The sequence below is a fragment of the Aythya marila genome (assembly GCF_965140915.1).
Source record: "Aythya marila genome assembly, chromosome: 28".
Lineage (NCBI taxonomy): Eukaryota > Metazoa > Chordata > Aves > Anseriformes > Anatidae > Aythya > Aythya marila.
The window spans coordinates 2,198,540-2,220,124 of record NC_139069.1 but is presented as its reverse complement, the minus strand read 5'-3'; the positions used below and the strand labels follow the sequence as shown (position 1 = coordinate 2,220,124).

Sequence of the window (21,585 nt, the reverse complement as noted above, 5' to 3'; positions counted from 1 at the left end):
AACCTGTGTACCTGTCGCCGTAAGAAATTGCACTTAATTGCATTCTTCCTAGCTGTGAGAGGTCTCCTTGAACGCGACTAGAGCGAGGCCGTACTGCGTTGTTGGTGAATCCGTGACCGTGATAGTTCAGCACCCTGAATCCGACGGGACTCGTGACGGTCAATCGGCTACACCCCTTAACGCGACACTACTAGAGGAAGAAGATGACAGGGCTTGCATGCACTGCATTCGGCTTTGCATGTGAAAACATCCCCAAATAATTTCACGTGCATTTAACGTTTTTAAAGTGAAAAAAACAGGAAGGTGTAGTCTCTCTGTAAGCTACAGCCCTACATAGTTAAGGCATCAGCATTCATTCCTTTGCTTGATAGCAAAGTATGAACATACAGAAGAGTTAAATATTTTCTTTGCATTCTTAAAGGCGATTTTTCAGACTTGGGCTTCAGTTGTTGGAGTTGAAGAAATCAGTAGACATCCTTACTTTTACGTTAAGACCAAAATCTTTATCTAAGATTGTGTTATCTAACGCAACTAAACTCCCACCCCCACATGTTTTTTTTTGTAACTTCGGAGTGATCTTTCTGCAGTCCCACTCTGATGGTCTTTCAGTAACATGCAAACTGCCGTGGCAGATTCTGTTACAGTGCTTTTCTATTGACAGTGTGCATAACACTCAAGGTAAAGCCCCTCATTTCGCAGTGGGGACATAAAGTGTTTCTTTGGACCCTGCTGCTTCTGTTAGTACTCATTTTTTCACAAACTTGTTGAACCTGAGCCATGCCTACTGAGCCAACGAATGCTTTGATGACACAGTATTTTGTCAAAGCAGTTTTGTTTCTTGGAGCTACAGAAGCAGCTCTGGCTACGTGATAGGGAATTGTGCTGCATTGGCAAAACCAGACTTAGCTACAGACTTACAACACTTGCTAACTCGATCTATTTCAAATCTCATTTTAACTTTAAAGGACAATCAGTTTTGTGGCTCCTGTCTTACTAATTTGCCTTGTTTTGCATGGAAGGGCAGCCTGTGAATGTTTTGCTTTATTGCATGCTTCAAAAAAAGGCTGAGGAAGAGACTGGAGGAACCTTTTCTATTCTATGGACTTTCCCCCGAGAGTGTGGAATTACAGGCTACTTGGATGAATGTTCGAATATGAGTAAGGGAGCAGACCTCAGCCAAAGGAGGTGGAATCCTTGCTTAATAGTAAGTATCAGTGTGGGGACATCTTTGCTTAACGGGAGCCGTTTAAACTCTTCATAGAAACAAAATAAGCTGGACATCTTATGCTTGGAAAGCAGTATGGTTACACAGAGGCTAACATAATGACTTGAGTCTTCTGCTCTGCAACTTCAGGTTTTGTTTTCAAGCAGTGCATACATCAGTTTAAGCTTTGGACAAGGAGATTTGCAATGCAAATAGTGATAAACCAGAATCAGCGGTGCTGACGAGTGTAATGGTGAAATGCAGCAAATCAAGTATTCCTGGAGAAATGTGAGATTACAAAACTAGTAAGCCATGAAGCACTTTTGTTGTTGTTGTTGTTGTTGTTGTTGTTTAAATCAATTCTTATATGCTGAAATAGCACCTTCAAGAAAATCTGTTTATCTAGGCAGGTAACGGTGTCTCCCTGTAAACATGAAGGAAATGCCAGGAGCAGCCATACCTCTTTGCTGTCAAAATAAAGAGCAAGTCGAGGCCAACATCATGCCATAGTGCAAAGGCTTGCTAAGAAAGATCATTCTAAGAGGTCTGCAAGAAAAGATGACTTACTTTAAGTTTGTCAAATAGAATGGACGAGTTAGTAGTAGAGTACCGACTGTGTCCGACTCTACAGCTGCGGCGCAGCTCCAAGTCCCTGTTTTCTCCGTGGACTCGTCTCACAGTTTTTGCACCAGCTCTACTCCTCAATGTTCTGGTGACTGAAACGCAGAAACATAGTATTTTGAAACATAAAAGATGGGATTCTCCTTATTTCACCGTTGCTCTTGTAAAATGTAAACAGACAAACAAAAAAGGCACCCTGAAGTGGATTGATTTTTTTTTACATTTCAGATCAGAAGTTGTTGTCACAACCTCTGCATTCCACTTCTTTATCGCTCTGCATGTTTAAACTGTCTACTTAAAACTGGGACCTGTAGGGAAATTTTTAAAGAGACTGAAAGCTAGCCAGACAAAAACCAACTTGCAACTTTTGTTCCATGCAGGAGGGAAATCCACTCTAGTTATTTCTGTCTTGGAAAAGTGAGAACAATCAACACCTTTCTCTAAGGTGTTTTCACTCCATTCATGTCAAACTGTATCTAACAGTGCTCAAAACAAACACTAGGACATTGCAAGCCTCTTCCTAAGAGGTGTATGTTTGATTACTCTGTTTATGCATGCAGCACTTTCATTTCCTGCATTAGGATCTAACAGCTCAAGGAGGTAAGAATCGTTTCAAGAGAAACACCCAAACACCAGATAACTCAAACTCGTGCTTTTTAGAAAAAAGCCTGCCCTTTGTTTACCATACAGCACCCTTTGGCACAGGTTTGTTGCTTGCACTGTCATTAAAAGAGCTAAGAGGACAAGGGGAAGGGAAGAGCTACACCGCTGTGCTGGTAGGATCACAGCTAAGGTTTACTTTTGTGCTTGCCAGCTATAAAACTAAGTTTGAACTTATCAAGTATCGATTTACTTTGCACAATTAGAACAGTTTGCTTTGTGCCTACCAAGCTGCAATTCACACTGCTCCCTCCCCAAGGAATTCATAAAATCTCCTATTTGCACCTACCTCTCTTCACAGAAAAGTCACTGAGGAGTGAATTCAGCTGACTACAGAAGGCTTTGGGGCCAAATGAAAGCCATGGAGTGACCAAGTGCCATCCTCTTCAGTAACCAGCATAAATAGGTATCCCGGGGAGTTACAGCCACTTACCTGTGTTATATTCTTTTTTTTGTTCCAATTTTGGCTTTCTCAACCGCCTACATTAAGAAAGAGGACAGGGCAGAGAAGGGAGAAAAGACTTTTTGTATTAGACCCATCAAGGATGGGAAATTTCACCATGTTTACAAGCCAGTGCTCCATGGTATACAAAGAGAAGCCTGTAGGCCTCACGCAGGATCCACATCCCAAGTCTGTTGCGTGCCATATACACGCGGTTCTGTATGTACCCCCATTTCCTAGCTTGCTCATGTTGAATTCTCAAAATTATGAGCAATAGCACCCAAGTGGAAAAGATACATGTCCTGGTTTCAGTTAGGACAGAGTTAGTTCTCCTCCTAGTAGCGGGTAGGTTGCTATGTTTTGGCTGAGGATGTGTGAAAGGATGTTTAGAAGAGTGCTGATACCACCCCGATGTTTCAATTGCTGCAGAGCAGTACTTACAACAAGCCAAGGACCTTTCGGTGTCTCACTGTCCTACTAGCGATCAGAATCAGCGCACAGCAACAGCTGCGAGGGGACAGACTCAGGATGGCCGACCCCAACTGGCCAAAGAATTCTATGCCTTATGGCAACACGCTGCACCATGGATAGGGCGGGGCAGCCGGGCTGCTAGGGGTTACGCTGGGCACTGGTCAGCGGGTAGTGAGCAACTGCATTGTACATCACTTGTTTTGTACACATTACTAGTAGCAGTACTATCATCATCATCATCGTTATTATTATTTTACTGTCTTAATAAACTGTCTTTATCTCAACTCGTGGGCTTCACTTTCCCGTTTCTCTCCCCCATCCCAGAGAGGGAGGTGGGAGGGTTGCAGAAGGGCTGTGTGGTGTTTAGCTGCTGGCCGGGTTAAACCACAACAACACCTCAAAGGGGTTGGGGAAAAAAACACGTTTTCTTAGAAAAGCAGAAGACTTTCACTGAGAAGAGGGATTCTAGTTTTAAGGTACTGGTACGCCATCAGCATGCTCATAGGCCTCTGCTGATTTTAGCTGGAGGTTTATCAAGCCACAACTCACTGCACATGCTTTCTCTCTTGGTTTTCAATCTACAAATCGAACAGAGATTGAACATATAGAAATACAGTACCTTGAAAAGCATCTTCTCTTGACATTTCCCCTCAGTATTGCCATACTTTCTTCAAAGCTGGAGACTGAACACCGCAGGATGCTTTTTCTCATTGATCTTAAATGGTGTCCATTGAAACATTCAATACTGGTAGAAGAATAATCCTAGGGAAAGAAGGAAACAAGAATATATTTATGTGAACCACGTAGATTCAGATAAAGAAATTCTGCCTCACGCAAGTTTAATTGACCCTCCTGACTTGGTAGTGGGGCAACTAATGGCAGGCAGACACTGAAACGCTGCTGTGCTCAAGAAAAACCTGGAGAGAAAAAAAAAAAAAAAAAAGAAAGCTTTCAAAACTAAAGCTTCCCTCTCCCCACCGTTTTCTTGTGGATAACTTAAGCTTAATATCCTTGGCAAAAAGATATTGCAGCAAAACCTTTCACATAAACTTAGTGTTTTGTGAAAAAAAAAACAACAAAAAAACTTTAAATTCAATTGGAATTTTTTTCAATAAATTCAATTGGAATTTAAATTCAAAACTTTAAATTCAATTGAATTTAAATTAAAAAAACTAAACTAATTATTTTAAATTAAAACAATTTAAATTCAATTGACTGTTCAGAGGAACAGTCAAGCTTGACATTATACATCCTAGAATTAAAATCTAGTTTGAGTTTTTCTCCCATCTCCAGACCTTGCTAAAGATGCTTATTAGGAGCTCTGTCAAAAAAAGTGTAAGGCTTGTTATATCAAAGCTTTGAACCCTTCTTACTGCCCTTGACCTTCTTCACATTGCTGCTCCTACAAGGGTGAGTACTATCATTTTTAGTACGGGAGGGAAGCTGTCATATCCTTGAGTGGGGGTCGTTCTGTTTACAAAATGAAGTTCCAGTAAGAGTACATCAAATGAACCAACTTTCTTTGAACTTTAATTCATCACTATATTGAATGAATGACCTCTGGATTTCTCTCTCCCATTTGGAAGTCAATTTGAAAACAAACTACCTCTGCCATAAAGAGCCAGGCATCAGAGACACCTGTTGCGCCTCAAGAACAGAGAAGGTATGAACGACAAGAGCAGCTGAATAAAATGCAACTTGCCATTAGAAATGGGTGTACTGGCATCTACAGGTGCCGCTGGCATCTCCTCATTTTCATTACTCTCTTCATCTGGTTTCTCATCTTCAGTAGCAGGGTTCTGCTGTGGTGACTTGGAGTTGTCACATGGAGCGCATGCTGCAGAAGTGCGACCTTGCAAGAAAGAATAGATACCAAAGATCTTCGTCATGCATTTTCAGTTACAAATGCAGAGACAAGTCTTCAAATCCTTAGCATTACAGCACGTACCACTTTTCTCACGAGATTCTTTAATTCGTTCACAAAGTCGTCCAAACTCTGTATCCGTTTCGTTCCTCACCATTGAATATGCAGTGTCTTGCAAAACATAGGCGCTGTGACGATCTGAAATTTTACACACTTTAACTGAATGTTGTCTACCAACCAATGAAACTGTTTTGATCACAGAAGAAAATTGCTTTCTTCATAGGTTGGTTCCGAAAGGTTCTCTCAGTGAGTATTTTCAGCATAACAACATCGAAGTTAATTAAAACAAAAGCCCTAGTTCCTTGGGAACACTTATATCACAATTCCATGCCCAAGTAGCAAAATGATAACATATTTACAATGTGGTAAGAGATGTTCTCTGTGGACGTCCAAAATCATCTAATCCATCCGAAGTCTATTGTCCGCACACAGCATTTATCCATCTATACGTTCGACAGATTTTTTAAACTAGGGCTAAAAAGCACATCCTCACCTGTAGATCTTTGATCCGGGTAGTACTCTAAGGCATTGTTACAGATTAGATCGATGTCCTTCAGCTAATCTCCTGCAGCAAGGTACTGGCGCGAGTCAATTTGAGTCAGAACTGTTGAAAGATCCATCGGCTCTTTAATCCTTGTGGCATAGTCAGGTACCTGCAGATCAAATACAAGCATTCAGAGGTTTTCTTAACCTTGCACACTGTCTACCAAAATTATTCTGAAAACTTTAAATAAACGACTTCCTAAAAACTCTGAACATTTGTGATGCATCAGAAGATGCTGAAATTAACCAGTTTGCTTCTCAAAAATGGAAGGGCTCTTTCATTTGTCATTAGAGCGGCCACGAGAGGACAACAAGAAGTAGGGAGGTCAGAAGCACGTGCATGGTAGAGAAGAAACACTGAGGGTGGGAGATTCATTTCACTTTGCTTCAGAAAATCACAACAGTGAAAGCTGAGCAAGCCATCCAGCATTCTCTTTGTTGTCGACATTGAGGAAAAGGTACATGAATTGCACCTGTGAAGTACCTATTGCAGGCATCTACTTTAGAATGAGATAACTGGGCCCTGAGGTGCTGATTTCTTCCCTCAGACCAGAAGAGGAGCCTAATGACTAGTTCAGATGAGGACATATGTATCTGTCTAGATTTTTCACAGCTCAAGAACCTAGGAGAAAAGGGGAAGAAAAGCCAGTGGAGGCCCACATGAAGAGGACTTTGCTGATCCGCAGGTATATTCAAGTTACATCTGTCTTTGAAATATACGCCCCTAGTTTAGGCTTATCTCATAAATTAAGGAGAAAAAGGCATCTAAGCAGCCAACTGGAGGAAAAAGAAAACACACTGCACTTATGGTTGATTCCTATTGAGGAGTTCCAGATGAAACAGAGAACAGGATCTCAAAACTTATTTTTACAAACTGCTGCTCCTATTCCTGTTCCCACAGGAACTGACAGTCCAAGAAAGGGCTTTAGACTTCATTAAAGTAGTCCTGTAAATACTGTTTGTAATTATAAGGAAAGATCTCTGTGCTTTTCAGTGCTGTGACACGCCTACATATCAAAGCCTTTTCACGAGCAAACTGTGTTGGCATTTGGACTGGCTTTTTAGAATGAAACCAGGGCTTTCAGCAAATAATCCCATAAGAGACATTTGAGGGTCAGCAGAAGTAAAAGCACTGCCTCTGCTTCTTGCAAAATCCTTACAGTGCAGCCCTAAAAACAAAGTTGAACCTTCCCCAAAACGCTGAGAAATACGAACACTGAGAAGTTACAGACACACACAGATCAGCACTACTTTACCTTCTGTGGGTCAACAGGCTTTGCAAATTCCCTGAAACATCTGTCAGTGGCAAGTCTGTGAGTAACGCCCCTCAAGAAAATTCTAAGGTCACGCAAGGTATCCTCCTCTTCCTCCTCCAGCATCCCTACTTCTACCTCTTGTGGCTTCTGAGGCTCAGCTGGTGGTGCTACAGGCAGGACTTCCAATGTCCGATCAACTTCAATTAATCAGGAAAAATTAGCCAATTTACAGTACTCAAATACAAGAATATGACAAATTGAAACCAAAGCAAAGCCCAAAGAGCTAGTAACTTCGATAGGAAAGTTTTAGATGTACTTCTTATATCCTCCTCACCTCTTTTCTTTACAGGAGGCTTAGACACTTCATTTAGAATTAGGTCCTCAAAAAAAGCTGCTCTCTCTGCCCTACCAGGCAACTCAATATTGCACACTTCTCCAAATTCCTTATTAAATAATTTTTGGATCTAAAGCAGAAGGAGGAAAGACATTTCAGATTTAAGGCCACAAAAAACTCATCTTCTATTCCAAAAAGACGAGTACCTTTTAAAATTCATAGAATCATAGAATCATAGAATATCCTGAGTTGGAAGGGACCCTTAAGGATCATCAAGTCCAACTCTTGACACCGCACAGGTCTACCCAAAAGTTCAGACCATGTGACAAAGTGCACAGTCCAATCTCTTCTTAAATTCAGACAGGCTCGGTGCAGTGACCACTTCCCTGGGGAGCCTGTTCCAGTGTGCAACCACCCTCTCTGTGAAGAACCCCCTCCTGATGTCAAGCCTAAATTTCCCCTGCCTCAGCTTAACCCCGTTCCCGCGGGTCCTGTCACTGGTGTTAATGGAGAAAAGGTCTCCTGCCTCTCGACACCCCCTTACGAGGAAGTTGTAGACTGTGATGAGGTCTCCCCTCAGCCTCCTCTTCTCCAGGCTGAACAGGCCCAGTGACCTCAGCCGTTCCTCGTACGTCTTCCCCTCCAGGCCTTTCACCATCTTCGTAGCCCTCCTCTGGACACTCTCCAACAGTTTCATGTCCTTTTTATACTGTGGTGCCCAGAACTGCACACAGTACTTGAGGTGAGGCCACACCAGCGCAGAGTAGAGCGGGACAATCACCTCCCTTGACCTACTAGCGATGCCGTGCTTGATGCACCCCAGGACACGGTTGGCCCTCCTGGCTGCCGGGGCACATTGCTGGCTCATATTCAACTTGCTGTCTACCACGACCCCCAGATCCCTCTCTTCTAGGCTGCTATCCACCCTTTATACCACATAATTTATGTTATGCTAACATTACACTCCCTACCAGACCACGTTCTGCTGCTGGCCATGGCCATGGCTCCAGGGAAGCAGCAGCCCCGACCTGAAGGCAGCAGAGAGGCAGAGCCCAGCGGGCAGTGAGGGGCAGCCCCGAGGGCCACCGGGGCTGCTCCTGCATGTGGCAGCTTGGCTCTTGGCCCTGAGCCCCTCCAGAGGAGATCAGAAGAGAGGGATACTGACACCAATGAATTTCTGATGGCTTCTTTATTGTTTTTATTTACACTGGAGGACTAGTACTATGGGTAGATTAGATGATTTGGTCAGAGTAAAGAAATTAATTAACAGGCAGGATGCTAAGAATAACATTACTGAAATAATGATAAAATTGAAATGACACGAATAACAGTAATTTCAAATAATTATGATTATATATTATAACTATATTATTGATGCTTAAGAAGCATGCATAGGAACAGTCTCCTCACTCCATACTTTAGGTCCTTGTTTCTCATGCTGTAGATGAGGGGGTTCAGTGCTGGAGGTACCACTGAGTACAGAAATGCCAGCACCAGGTCCACGGATGGGGAGAAGACAGAGGGGGGCTTCAGGTAAGCAAACATGCCAGTGCTAAGCATCAGGGAGACCACAGCCAGGTGAGGGAGGCACATGGAAAAGGCTTTGTGCTTGCTCTGCTCAGAGGGCATCCTCAGCACTGCCCTGAAGATCTGCACATAGGACAACACAATGAAAGCAAAACAACCACAGCCTAAAGAAAAACTAAACACAAGTGGCCCAACTTCCCTGAGGTAGGCATCTGAGCAGGAGAGCTTGAGGATGTGGGGGATTTCACAGAAGAACTGGTCCACAGCATTGCCGTGGCAGAGGGGCAGGGAAAATGTAGTGGCTGTGTGCAGGACAGCATTGAGAAAGCCACTGCCCCAGGCAGCTGCTGCCATCTGGGCACAAGCTCTGCTGCCCAGGACGCTCCCGTAGTGCAAGGGCTTGCAGATAGCAACGTAGCTATCGTAGGCCATGATGGTGAGAAGAAAAAACTCTGAACCAAAGAAGAAGACAAAAAAGAAGACCTGAGCAGCACAGCCTTGATAGGAGATGGCCCTGGTGTCCTAGAGGGCATTGGCCATGGCTTTGGGCAGAGTGGTGGAGATGCAGCCCAGGTCGAGGAGGGCGAGGTTGAGGAGGAAGAAGTACATGGGGGTGTGGAGGCAGTGGTGGCAGGCTACAGCGCTGAGGATGAGGCCGTTGCCCAGGAGGGCAGCCAGGTAGATGCCCAGGAAGAGCGCGAAGTGCAGGAGCTGCAGCTCGCGCGTGTCTGCGAATGCCAGCAGGAGGAACTCACTCACTGAGCTGCTGTTGGGCATTTCCTGACTCTGGACACAGCTGTCTGCTGAAGACGAGAAGGGAGAACAAAGTTAGAAGAGGCTTCTCTGAGGAAAACCTATTACAAGTTTAGGAGCACCACCCAGCCCAACCCCTGTCTATGCAGCTGAACCTTTCTGCATCTCTCTTGCTTGAGCTGCAGCTGGTGCTGGCTGAGAGTGGCACTGGGAGCAGGGGCTGCTGTGGGCTGCACAGGACTTCTTCCTGCTGTGCAGCAGGGGGAAGCAGGAACATGGGGGAAACTCTAGTTCAGTTCACCGATCAGGTCAATGGAATTTGCAGTGCTGTTTCAAACAATGCATCTCAATGCAGAACAGAGCTTCAGATGCCACTGCTGAACACTGCCGTTCTCAGCTGCCCTATGTAACCCATCTGTGACCTTCAGGACCATCCCACACAGGTGTTTCCCTGAGAAGAAACTGAAGACAGTTGAGAGCAGAGAAGTCCCAGTCCCAGTGCAGCTGGACAGAAGCCTCACCTTGTCTGTGGGTTGTAAGCAAGTTCTCAGCTCTTCCCTCCTAGCCAGAGGTGCCGAGGCTTCACTCCAGCCGCCCTGCATCCTTCTGGAGAGCAGCACGCAGCCCAGGAGGATGCCCCACAGACAGAGCTGGATATTCGCAATCTGGGGTGTCCCAATCTGCATCCCCTGCAGTGTCTGACGGAGGCTTGGCCATCACACTCTTGGCTTACTAAGGGTAGCTAGGTTATTACACTCCAATGGCTTCTGCCAGACTTCCACACCTCGCACTGCAACCCAACAGGACTCTCAAAGCCTACTGCATTGCCCACTGCCCTCCCAGAAACAAGACCCAGCACAAGACCCTTCCAGGACCTGCAGCTGCACGGTCCTGCAGCCAGACCCTTACCTTGTCAAGGGCTGTGCAGGTTTCTCCTGCAGGCAGCTCTCAGCATCCTCCCACTGCCAACTGCCTCCAAGCCCTCTCTCCTTCTCTGCTCTCCCCATGCCAGATGCAGTCAGAGCCCCCAGCCCTGCTGCGTTGTGCAGAGGAGCTGCTCCTGGGCACAGCTGTCTCTCTGCTTCATGGCACTTTCTGAAATGTGTTTTCTTTGTCCCACGAGCCTGGCCCAGCTCAGCAGAACAGCACCAGCCCAAGGCACTGCAATCACCCCTCTGGGGGCTTTGCTGATGAGCCCAAGAAACTCAGGCACTCAGAGAAAATTGAAGACATCTCTCCAGAAGTCCAAGTCAGAGGCAAGTTTCCTGCAGTGTTCCCCTGAGGGCCAGCACTGACACAGCCTCCCTTGGAGCTCATTAGAGCAGAACCCTGGCGGCAGTGAGGACAAGGAGACAAAGGCAATGGGAAGGTGACATTGATGTGTAGACAAAATGGATGTGTGTCACCAAGCACAAGGGCCTGGTCTTGAGTCCCAACTCAAGGAAAGGAGATCTTTCCATTTACAGGTTGCTCAGGGCTCTTTGTGGGTCAGTAGGAGATGGGGATGTGCATGGCCAAGTGCAGGAGAATGGTACAACCCCTGCCTGCTTCATGGTGGGGGTGAGGAGGCAATGAGGCCCTGGTGCATTAAGAATAAGCTGTGTCCTCATAGGCCTCAGTGACAGTGACAACAGCCATAGCCATGGACACAAAGACCTCAGTCCTGTTTGGACTTTGAGTCTTGCCATTCTCATTGCTTCTCGCCACATGAGGATGTCCCAGTGACTCCCAGACCTTCACCTCTTTACTGGCTAGTTGTTTTCACTGTTTGTGTGGTGTCTCAGGGGATCTGAGCTGAGTCTGGTAATTCAGATTCTTCTTGGTGGCCATGCTCCTCGTAAGGCAGCTCTGTAGGAAGCTGGCCTGGTTCCTCGTGAGGAGGCACTACTGCTCGTATGGCATCCTTCGTGGTGCCCAGGCCCTCTCCTCCTGGGCACTGCTCACTCAGCAGGGTCCCAGTCTGCCCTAATGCATGGGGTTACTCTTCCTCTGGTGCAGGACTGGGTCCTTCTCTTTGTAAACATCAAGAAGTTACTTTAGGCAAAATCCTGCAGTTTCTCAACATTCCCCCACACTGATGCTCCTTTCTGTCAGCCGTTCATATCTGCAGGCAGATGCTTCAACCTTTGTGTGACTGTGCTATCTCTGACAAGATAGTAGCATTACGAGCATTATGAACGTTTGGATAATACAGGAGTAACCAGTTGAATGGAACTGTATCACAGAGTCACAGAAAAACAGTGGGTGGAAGGCTGCCAGATTCTACTTTTTCTGTTCTTCATTCTCATGCATGCTGTCAGTTTGTCTGGAGCTGTGTCCTGAATGTTATGGGGCTGTGCAGGTCAAAGTTGAAAGGCCAAAGCCCAGCTGGAGCTCCATCTGTCTATTACTGTCAAAGACAATAAAGACTGCTTATAGAAATACTTTAAATAAAAGAGGAATAAGGAGAATCATCATCCTTCATTGGACATGGGGGAAATCTGTTAATGATCTCAAGATAAGCTAAAGGCTGAGGTACTTAATGCCTTCTTTGCCTCAGACTCTAGCAGCAAGACCAGTTGTTCCCCTGGATATTTCTTCTTCCTTGTAGCCAGTGCCAACCATCCATGGTGCACTTTGTGGAAGTTTTTTCTTTCCTGCTCTTTCCTACTACCAAAGTAAACTCCATCAGGTAGGAAACCACTCCTGAAGTAGGCATCCCAACCCAGCAGGCTCCTTGCGGCCTCTCAGCCAACCAGACACAAGTCACCTCAGCAGCACCTTCCAAGCCAGGGGCCTGCTGCTGGCCTTGCAGCTTCTTGGCTACACACAGCCAAGCTTTGTGCCTGCTGCTGTCCAGTCATGGACTCAAGCAGAAGGGACAGGACAACCCATGTTGGGGCCTTCTTTCTGTCTGGGTTCTCCTGGCTCTGGAGGCAGAGGGGATCCCCCAGTCAGCATGCCAAGCAGGTGCCTTGTGCTGGCCTAGCAGGGCCACTGCCAGATGTCAGCCCAAAAGTGCAGATCCCAGGTCTATGTCAAGGGTGACCTTCCACCTCCAGACACAAGTGACCTCACAGTCCCTTTGCGTGACACGTTCCTGCTGCTGCCCTATCAAGTGCAGAGACAGAAGTGACCTCACAGTCCCTGCCACAGTCACATTCCTGCTGCTGGGGCAGGAGATCCTGAGGCAGACATGACTTCTCTCTCACCCCCTAGGTACCTGTTTTTCTCTTTCTGGGGTAGAGAATAAGCAAAGTTTTAATGGGAGCATGTATTATCCTGCTAGTGGTGTCAGGTCTTTGGTTAAGACATAGACAAGGTCTGCGGTTTTAGGTCTGCCAAGGAGTCTGGGGTTAAATAGAGCATTTTCATGTTAGTGCTAAGGGAAGGCATTGGGGTTAGTAAGAGAAAAAAGAAAAAAAAAAAAAAAAAAAGATTCCTTTCAGAGTACCATAGTAGCATTTAGGTTTAGGGATTGAAATTCCTGTTTCAAGTAAAGAAAGGGCCATATGTGACTTTTTTAAGTCAGTGTTACTCCAGCATCCACTTTACATAAACCCTCTTCCTTCTATGAAATCGTAAGTTGCTGCTGGCCAAGCTCTTCTTCCCACAGATTCACAGAATCACAGAATTGTCTAGGTTGGAAGAGACCTCAAGATCATTGAGTCCAACCTGTGACCTAACACTAACAAGTCCTCCACTAAACCATATCGCTAAGTTCAACATCTAAACATATTTAAAGACCTCCAGGGATGGTGACTCCACCACTTCCCTGGGCAGCCCATTCCAATGCCTCACAACCCTCTCAGTAAAGTTCTTCCTAAGATCCAACCAAAAATACCCCTGGTGTAACTTTAACCTGTTCCCCCTCATCCTGTCACTGGACATGTGGAAGAACAGACCAACCCCCACCCCTCTACAGCCTCCTTTGAGGTAGCTGTAGAGAGCAAAAAGGTCGCCCCTGAGCCTCCTTTTCTCCAGGCTGAACAAGCCCAGCTCCCTCAGCCGCTCCTCGTAGGACTCCAGATCCCTCACCAGCTTTGTGTTTTCTCTGGACTTGCTGGAGCACCTCGATGTAGTGAGGGCCCCAAAACTGAACACAGTACTCGAGGTGTGGCCTCACCAGAGCCAAGTGCAGGGGGACAATCACTTCCCTAGCACTGCTGGTCACACTGCTTCTGATACAAGCCAGGATGCTGTTGGCCTTCTTGGCCACCTGAGCACACTGCTGGCTCATATTCAGCCGACTGTCCATCATCACTCCCAGGTCCTTCTCTGCCTGGCAGCTCTCCAACCACTCCTCTCCCAGCCTGTAGCTCTGTTTGTTGTTGTTGCATCCCAGGTGCAGGACCCGGCACTTGGCCTTGTTGAACTTCAGTTGACCTCAGCCCATCGGTCCAGCCAATCCAGATGCTCCTGCAGAGCCTTTCCTACCCTCGAGCAGATCAACAAATGCACCTAACTTGGTGTCATCTGTGAACTTACTGAGGGTGCACTTGATCCCCTCATCCAGATCATCAATAAAGATATTAAAGAGGACTGGCCCTAGTACTGAATACTAGTGCTAAAGCCAAAACACAGCTTCATACCAGCTACTAGGAGGAAAATTAACTCAATCCTAGCCAACTCCAGGACACCCACAGACTAAGGGCATGATATCTCTGTGTATATATCAACTGTGAAAAGGTGGTGGTAATTAATTGGAGAGTACTGAAGCGGAGCAAGGTGCAGATGGTTGTCGTGGTTCCGCTTGAGTGGGCAGCCGAGCTCCACCACAGCTGCTCTCTCACTCCCCCTCCTCAAAGAGGAATGGGGAGAAAATATGTGAAAAGGGCTCAAGGATTGAGATAAGGACGAGAAAATCACGCAATAATTATTGTAACAGGCGAAACAGACTCTGCATAAGGAGATAGTAAGATTTATTGCCTAGTACTAACAAGCGAGAGAAGTGAGAAAACAAAGGAATAAGCAAGCCAAAAGCACCTTCCCCCCCATCCACCCTCTTCCACCTCCTTCCCCCGAGCGGCGCAGGGGAACGGTGGAATGGGGGTTATGGTCAGTCTACAGCACTTCTTCTCTGCCGCTCCTTCTCGGTCACTCTCGTCCCCTGTGCTGTGGGGTCCCACCCACGGGATGCAGTCCTTGATGAACTGATCTGGCGTGGGCTTCCCACAGGCAGCAGCTCTTCCAGAACTGCTCCAGATATGGGTCCGTACCACGGGGTCCATCCCTCAGGAGAAAACTGCTCCAACCTGGCTCCCCCACGGGCAGCAGCTCCTGCCAGATCACCTGCTCCTGCGTGGGCTCCTCTCCACGGGCTACAGGTCTGGCCCGGAATCTGCTCCGGCAGGGGTCTTCCACAGGCGGCAGCCTCCGTCGGTGCAGGGCCACCTGCTCCACCGTGGTCTCCTCCACGGGCTGCAGCGTGGAACCCTGCTCCACCGTGGTACTCCATGGGCTGCAGGGGGACATCCTGCTTCACCATGGTCCTCACCACAGGCCGCAGGGGACTTCTGCTCCGGCGCCTGGAGCACCTCTCCCCCTCCCTCTACACTGACCTTGGCATGTGCAAGGCTGTTCTCTCACTCCCTTGACTCTCCCAGCTGCTGTGTGGTGCAGCGTTTTTTCCCTGTCTTAAATATGCTCTCACAGAGGCGCAAAACAACATCGCTTATTGGCTCGGATCTGGAAAACAATGAGGCCCTTCCCAAACATGGGGCAGCTTCTAGATCTTTCTCACAGAAACCACCCCTATGGCTCCCTGCTACCAAAACCTTGCCACGTAAACCCACTACAATGGTATGGAATATAGGGTGGATATTGTCCATGTGTTGTCTGGGATGCACTTAATTTGTTTCCTATTAGATGATACAGTGCTGTGTTTTGTGTATAGGATGCAGTTCCAGACAAAGTAACAGCATGCATGAGAAGGAAGAACAGAAAAAGTGGAATCTGGCAGCCTTCTATCCCCCACCCTTCACGGATTCAAATTCCATTCAACTAGTTACTGCTGTATTATCCAAACTGTCCTGCAAACTCCTGCTACTGTTATCTTGTAAGAAACAGCATAGTCAGGGTGAGCCACCTGCCTGCAGACATTAACAGCTGACAGAATGGAGCATCAGTGTGGCACAACCTTGAGAAACTGTGGGATTTTGCCTACACAAACCTCCTGACATTTACAAGGAGAAGAGCCCAATCCTGAACCAGAGGAAGAGGAACCCCATACATGGAGGCAGACTGGGACTCTGCTGAGGGAGCAGTGCCCAGGAGGAGAGGGCCTGGGCACCACGAAGGATGCCATACGAGCAGTAGTGCCTCCTCACGAGGAACCAGGCCAGCTTCCTACAGAGCTGCCTTACGAGGAGCATGGCCACCAAGAAGATCTGAATTACCAGACTCAGCTCAGATCCTATGTGAAACTACCAACAGAAGTGTCTGAATCAAGCAGTGGAAGATTTGGAAGTCCAGGAGTCCCTCAGACAGCCTGTTGAGGAGAAGACTAATGGTTGTGGCAAAGCTGAAAGTCCCAACAGGACCCAGGTCTTTGTGTCAACGGCTATGGCTGTTGTCTCTGCCACTGAGGCCCACGAGGAGAAAGATTATTGCTAAAGCACCAGCGCCTCAATTGCCTCCTCACCCCCAACCATGAAGCAGGCAGGACACGTGCCATTCTCCTGCACTTGGCAATGCACATCCCCATCTCCTACTGCCCCACAAAGAGGCCTGAGCAAGGTGTGAATGGAAAGGATCTCCCTTACCAGAGGACAGGGGTCAAGGCCTGGCCCTTGTGCTTGGTGACACACATCCACTTTTCCTACACATCAGTGTCACCTTCACATTGCCTTTGTCTCCTTGTCCTCACTGCCTCCAGGGTTCTGCTCTAATGAGCTCCAAGGGAGGCTGTGTGAGTGCTGGCCCTCAGGGGGACACTGCAGGAAACTTGCCTCTGACTTGGACTTCTGGAGAGCTGTCTTCAATTTTCTCTGAGTGCCTGAGGTTTCTGGGCTCATCAGCAAAGCCCCCAGAGTGGTGATTACAGTGCCTTGGGCTGGTGCTGTGCTGCTGAGCTGGGCCGGGCTCGTGGGACAGAGAGAGCTCGTGGCAAGAGGGCCGTGGTGCTGAGAGACAGCTGTGCCCAGGAAACAGCGCAGCAGGAAAGAGACACAGAGGCACAGACACAGAGAGAAGAAAAGGAGAGAGTGGCTGAAGGCAGTTGGGAGTGGAGGATTCTGAGAGCTGCCTGCAGGAGAAACCTGCACAGCCCTTGACAAGGTAAGGGTCTGGCTGCAGGGCCATGCGGCTGCAGGTCCTGGAAGGGTCTCGTGCTGGGTCTTGTTTCTGGGAGGGCAGTGGGCAATGCAGTAGGCTTTGAGAGTCCTGCTGGGTTGCAGTGCAAGGTGAGGAAGTCTGGCAGAAGCCCCTTGGAGTGTCATAACCCAGCTGCCCCTGGTCAGAAAAGAGCCAATCGGCTAAGCCTCCACCAGACACTGTAGGGAGTACAGCTGGGATACTGGGACACCCCAGCTTGTGGATACCCAGCTCTGTTTATGGGGCATTCTCCTGCATTGCAGGCTACTCTCCAGCAGGATGCAGTTCTCTTGTGGCATCCTTGTGTTATCCAGGATCCCGAAGAAAAGGACACCTCCTTGGTAAGACCATGTCTGTGCTACTGGATGGCAGTCTGTGCATAGCTGGAGTGAGGCCTCTGCACCCCTTGTTAGGAGGGAAGAACTGAGATCCTGTTCAGTCCCGTGGTGACAAGGTGAGGATTCTGTCCAGCTGCACTGGGACTGGGACTTCTCTGCTCTGAGCTGTCTCCGGTTTCTTCTCAGGGAAACACCACAGTGGGATGGTCCTACAGCTCTCAGAGAGGTGACAGGGCAGCTGAGAACACTGGTGTTCAGCAGTGGCATCTGCAGATCTGCTCTGCATTCAGATGAGCTGTTTGCAACAGTACTGCAAATCTCATTGTCCTGACAGGTGGACTCCATGTCCCCCATGTTTCTGCCTCCCTCCTGCTGCACAGAAGGAAGGACTCCTCTGCAGCCCATAGCAGCTCCTGCTCCAAGTGCCACTCTAAGGCAGCACCAGCCACAGCTCAAGCAAGAGAGATTCAGAACTGGTCTCCTGCAAAGCAAGAGGCTAGGCTGGGGGGTACTCTAAGGTTTGCAAGAAGTATCCGCCAGAGAAATGTGTACTAACTATGTTCTGACTTATCCTCTGCAACAGAAAACTGTGTCCAATGTCAGAAAATGTCCAACATCAGCTCAGTGAGTGAGTTCCTCCTGCTGGCATTCGCAGACACGCGTGAGCTGCAGCTCCTGCACTTCGTGCTCTTCCTGGGCATCTACCTGGCTGCCCTCCTGGGCAACGGCCTCATCCTCACTGCCGTAGCCTGTGACCACCGCCTCCACACCCCCATGTACTTCTTCCTCCTCAACCTCGCCCTCCTCGACGTGAGCTGCATCTCTACCACTCTGCCCAGAGCCATGGCCAATGCCCTCTGGGACACCAGGGCCATCTCCTATCAAGGCTGTGCTGCTCAACTCTTCTTTTTTGTCTTCTTCTTTGGTTCAGAGTTTTTTCTTCTCACAGTCATGGCCTATGACCGCTACGTTGCCATCTGCAAGCCCCTGCACTACGGGAGCCTCCTGGGCAGCAGAGCTTGTGCCCAGATGGCAGCAGCTGCCTGGGGCAGTGGCTTTCTCAATGCTGTCCTGCACACATCCAACACATTTTCCCTGCCCCTCTGTCGAGGCAATGCTGTGGACCAGTTCTTCTGTGAAATCCCCCACATCCTCAAGCTCTCCTGCTCAGGTACCTACCTCAGGGAAGCTAGGGTACTTTTCTTTACTCTTTGTTCAGTCTTTGGTTGTTTCATTTTCATTGTGCTGTCCTATGTGCAGATCCTCAGGGCAGTGCTGAGGATGCCCTCTGAGCAGGGCCGGCACAAAGCCTTTTCCACGTGCCTCCCTCACCTGGCCGTGGTTTCCCTCTTTGTCAGCACTGCCATGTTTGCCTACCTGAAGCCCCCCTCCATCTCTTCCACATCCCTGGACCTGATAATGGCACTTCTGTACTCGGTGGTGCCTCCAGCACTGAACCCCCTCATCTATAGCATGAGGAACCAGGAGCTCAAGGATAGAGTGAAGAAAATATTTGGATACACTGTTACAGTAATATTCCAATAGACCTAACTGTACTTTTAGTTTAAAATGTGTTTATGACAATCTCATATATTTTTTGTATTTCTATTTCTTAATAATAGTGCTTCTGATTATTTTTTTTTTCCCAGCCTCCTACCTTTTAATTTAATTTTATTTATTTATATATATATATTATGTTATTTTCTCATGTACATATAGAACCAGGCTTCCTGTTTAGATAAAGACAATAAAGAAACAGAAATTCTGTTGAGTCCATGACTGGACAAAAGAAACAGAAAAGAAAGAAGAAACAGAAATTCTGCTGACTGTGGGATCCCCTCTGCCTACACACCAAGGAGGACATGGACAGAAAGAAGGCCCCAACATGGGTTGTCCTGTCCCTTCTGCTTGAGTCCATGACTGCACAGCAGCAGGCACAAGGCTTGGCTGTGTCTAGCCACGAAGCTGCAAGGCCAGCAGCAGGCCCCTGGCTTGGAAGGTGCTGCTGAGGTGACTTGTGTCTGGTTGGCTGAGAGGCCGCAAGGAGCCTGCTGGGTTGGGATGCCTACTTCAGGAGTGGTTTCCACCCTGATGGAGCTTCCTTTGGTAGTAGGAAAGAGCAGGAGAGAAAAAACTGCCACAAAGTGCACCTTGGAAGTTATGCACTGGCCACAAGGAGGAAGAAATGTCCCTCAAAGTATATTGCTGTGGTGCCAGAAGTCAACTAAAGAGTGTGATCAGATCCTAGCTTTCTGTTTCAAGGAACAGCTAATGAGGGTTTGTGAGACATGGGTGAAATGATGGAAATGCTGGGATGAGAACAAGGTGGTGAACAGAGATGGGCGTCTGCAGACTTCAAGGAAATAGGGCAAAAGTAGGATAGCACAGGAATGCCTGCAGAGGATAAGGCAGAGGGTGCTGGTAAAAAGGGAAGGCCCCAACAGCCCTGAGGTTTTTGTTCCTTTGTCTGATGAGGACATGAGTAGTCATTGCACTGGAGCCTCATTGCCTCCCTTAAACCTGTGCAAATGGAGGTGTTATACCATTGTTCTTCCCAAGGCATCACACTGCCCACCACATCCCACAGATCCCCTGGAAAAGCCCTGAGCCAGACATGGGGTACAGGATCTCGCCTCCAGTAGCTGGGGTCAGGCCTTGGCCCTTCTGCTTCGTCAAAGGAAACCAAGACTTTTCTCAGCACGCTGCCTTTGCTTGTCAGCAATCATGGCTTCCAATTATGTGCCCTAACAAGTCCCTGGGGAAGTTGTCTTACTAACAGCCCTCAGTGGGGCCCATTAATACTCCAAGTCACTTTGACTTTTCCTTCTGACTTTACATTCTTAAGCAATTGCATCGCTCTCCTCTCTGAGGAGTTCCATGGTATATTTTGGTGCACAGTCCATGAAGCTCAGTACCTGAGCTTCATTGACTGTGCATGTAAATACACCATGGAACTCATTAAATTGAAGAAACTCCTAAGATCTCTTCAATACTTTTCTTCATGACTTCAAAACTTGTACAGCTAATTACAGAGCTTGTGTGATATTCTTAAGGAAGAAGATTTCAAAAAGCACCTAGTACATATCTTTTCTTGTTTTAAAGGCTAAATTTTGCTGCATTTGAGTTTTCAGCATCATTCTTCTATTGCTATTGATCCAAGGAAACTTCTTTGGAGACTTCAATAGGGAGCAGAGAAAAGCACAGTCTGGAGGTCTGAAATCTCTACTGCCAGCAGTGGTCTTTGTCCCTGTAACTGCAGCCAAGATCAGCGCATGAAACCTTTTCAAAGACAAGTCAGGCATTCCTTGGGTAAAATAATGAAGCAAATAAAATATAAAATAAAATAAAATAAAATAAAATAAAATAAAATAAAATAAAATAAAATAAAATAAAATAAAATAAAATAAAATAAAATAAAATAAAATAAAATAAAATAAAATAAAATAAAATAAAATAAAATAAAATAATAAATAAAATAAAATAATAAAGAAGTTGAAATGACCATCAGAACTTGAGAAATTCTGGTTAAATCTTATTAGACAACTGGACATGGTTCTCTTGTGTCTTCTGTCAAAAACTCAGGATGAAAAGTAAAAAAATATATCTTCAAGTGGCTGTAGATGTACCCATGACCTTTGCCTCTTTTGGGAAATTGTTCTCTTTCAGCCACGGAAACCTAAATTGAGTAATGTGAAAAGACCTGCCCAGTCAATAGAGTAGGGCAAAGTCCTTCTTCCTGTGCTTTAGATGCAGAAGGCAAAAAGAATTGCATTGTGCCTGACACTCCTCTGGGACGTGTCACCCAGGTCAGGCAACTTTACCTTAGTGCTGACAAGTCCATCACTAAAGCACACTCCCAAGCTCTACATCTACACCTTGGCTCTCCAGTCGATGACCCAGCTCATGGATGGCAATCAGGGAGTCTCGGTTAGCGTGACGCTGCCTCAGGTGTGTCACCATGGTAGCCATTGGCACCTGCTGTTCTTCAACCCTCAGCAAACCCCCAACAGAAGGATTCTGTGGAAGGCCAAGCAAGGTAGACAACTGTTTCATGTCCTTTATCTCCAAGACAGCTCTGCCAAAGCCCCACCGGTGGTGCCCTCTTGGAACTCTGAATTCCCTCTCCTGAAGCAGTCTATGCCGAGGATGCACATAGCATCTGGGCCAGTCTCAATGGGGTGCTTTTGCCATTCCTTCCCTGTTAGACTCACTTCAGCCT

General features: G+C 47.2%; 1 protein-coding gene across 1 annotated transcript; it reads left to right on the top strand.

Annotated features, from left to right (window-relative positions):
- Positions 1–17,972: 17,972 nt before the first annotated feature.
- On the top strand, positions 17,973–18,911 carry LOC309888267 (olfactory receptor 14C36-like; the record flags this gene model as incomplete). Its single annotated transcript, XM_082780505.1, has 1 exon — positions 17,973–18,911. The coding sequence occupies one exon, from the start codon at positions 17,973–17,975 to the stop codon at positions 18,909–18,911; it is 939 nt and encodes a 312-aa protein (XP_082636631.1).
- Positions 18,912–21,585: the final 2,674 nt, after the last annotated feature.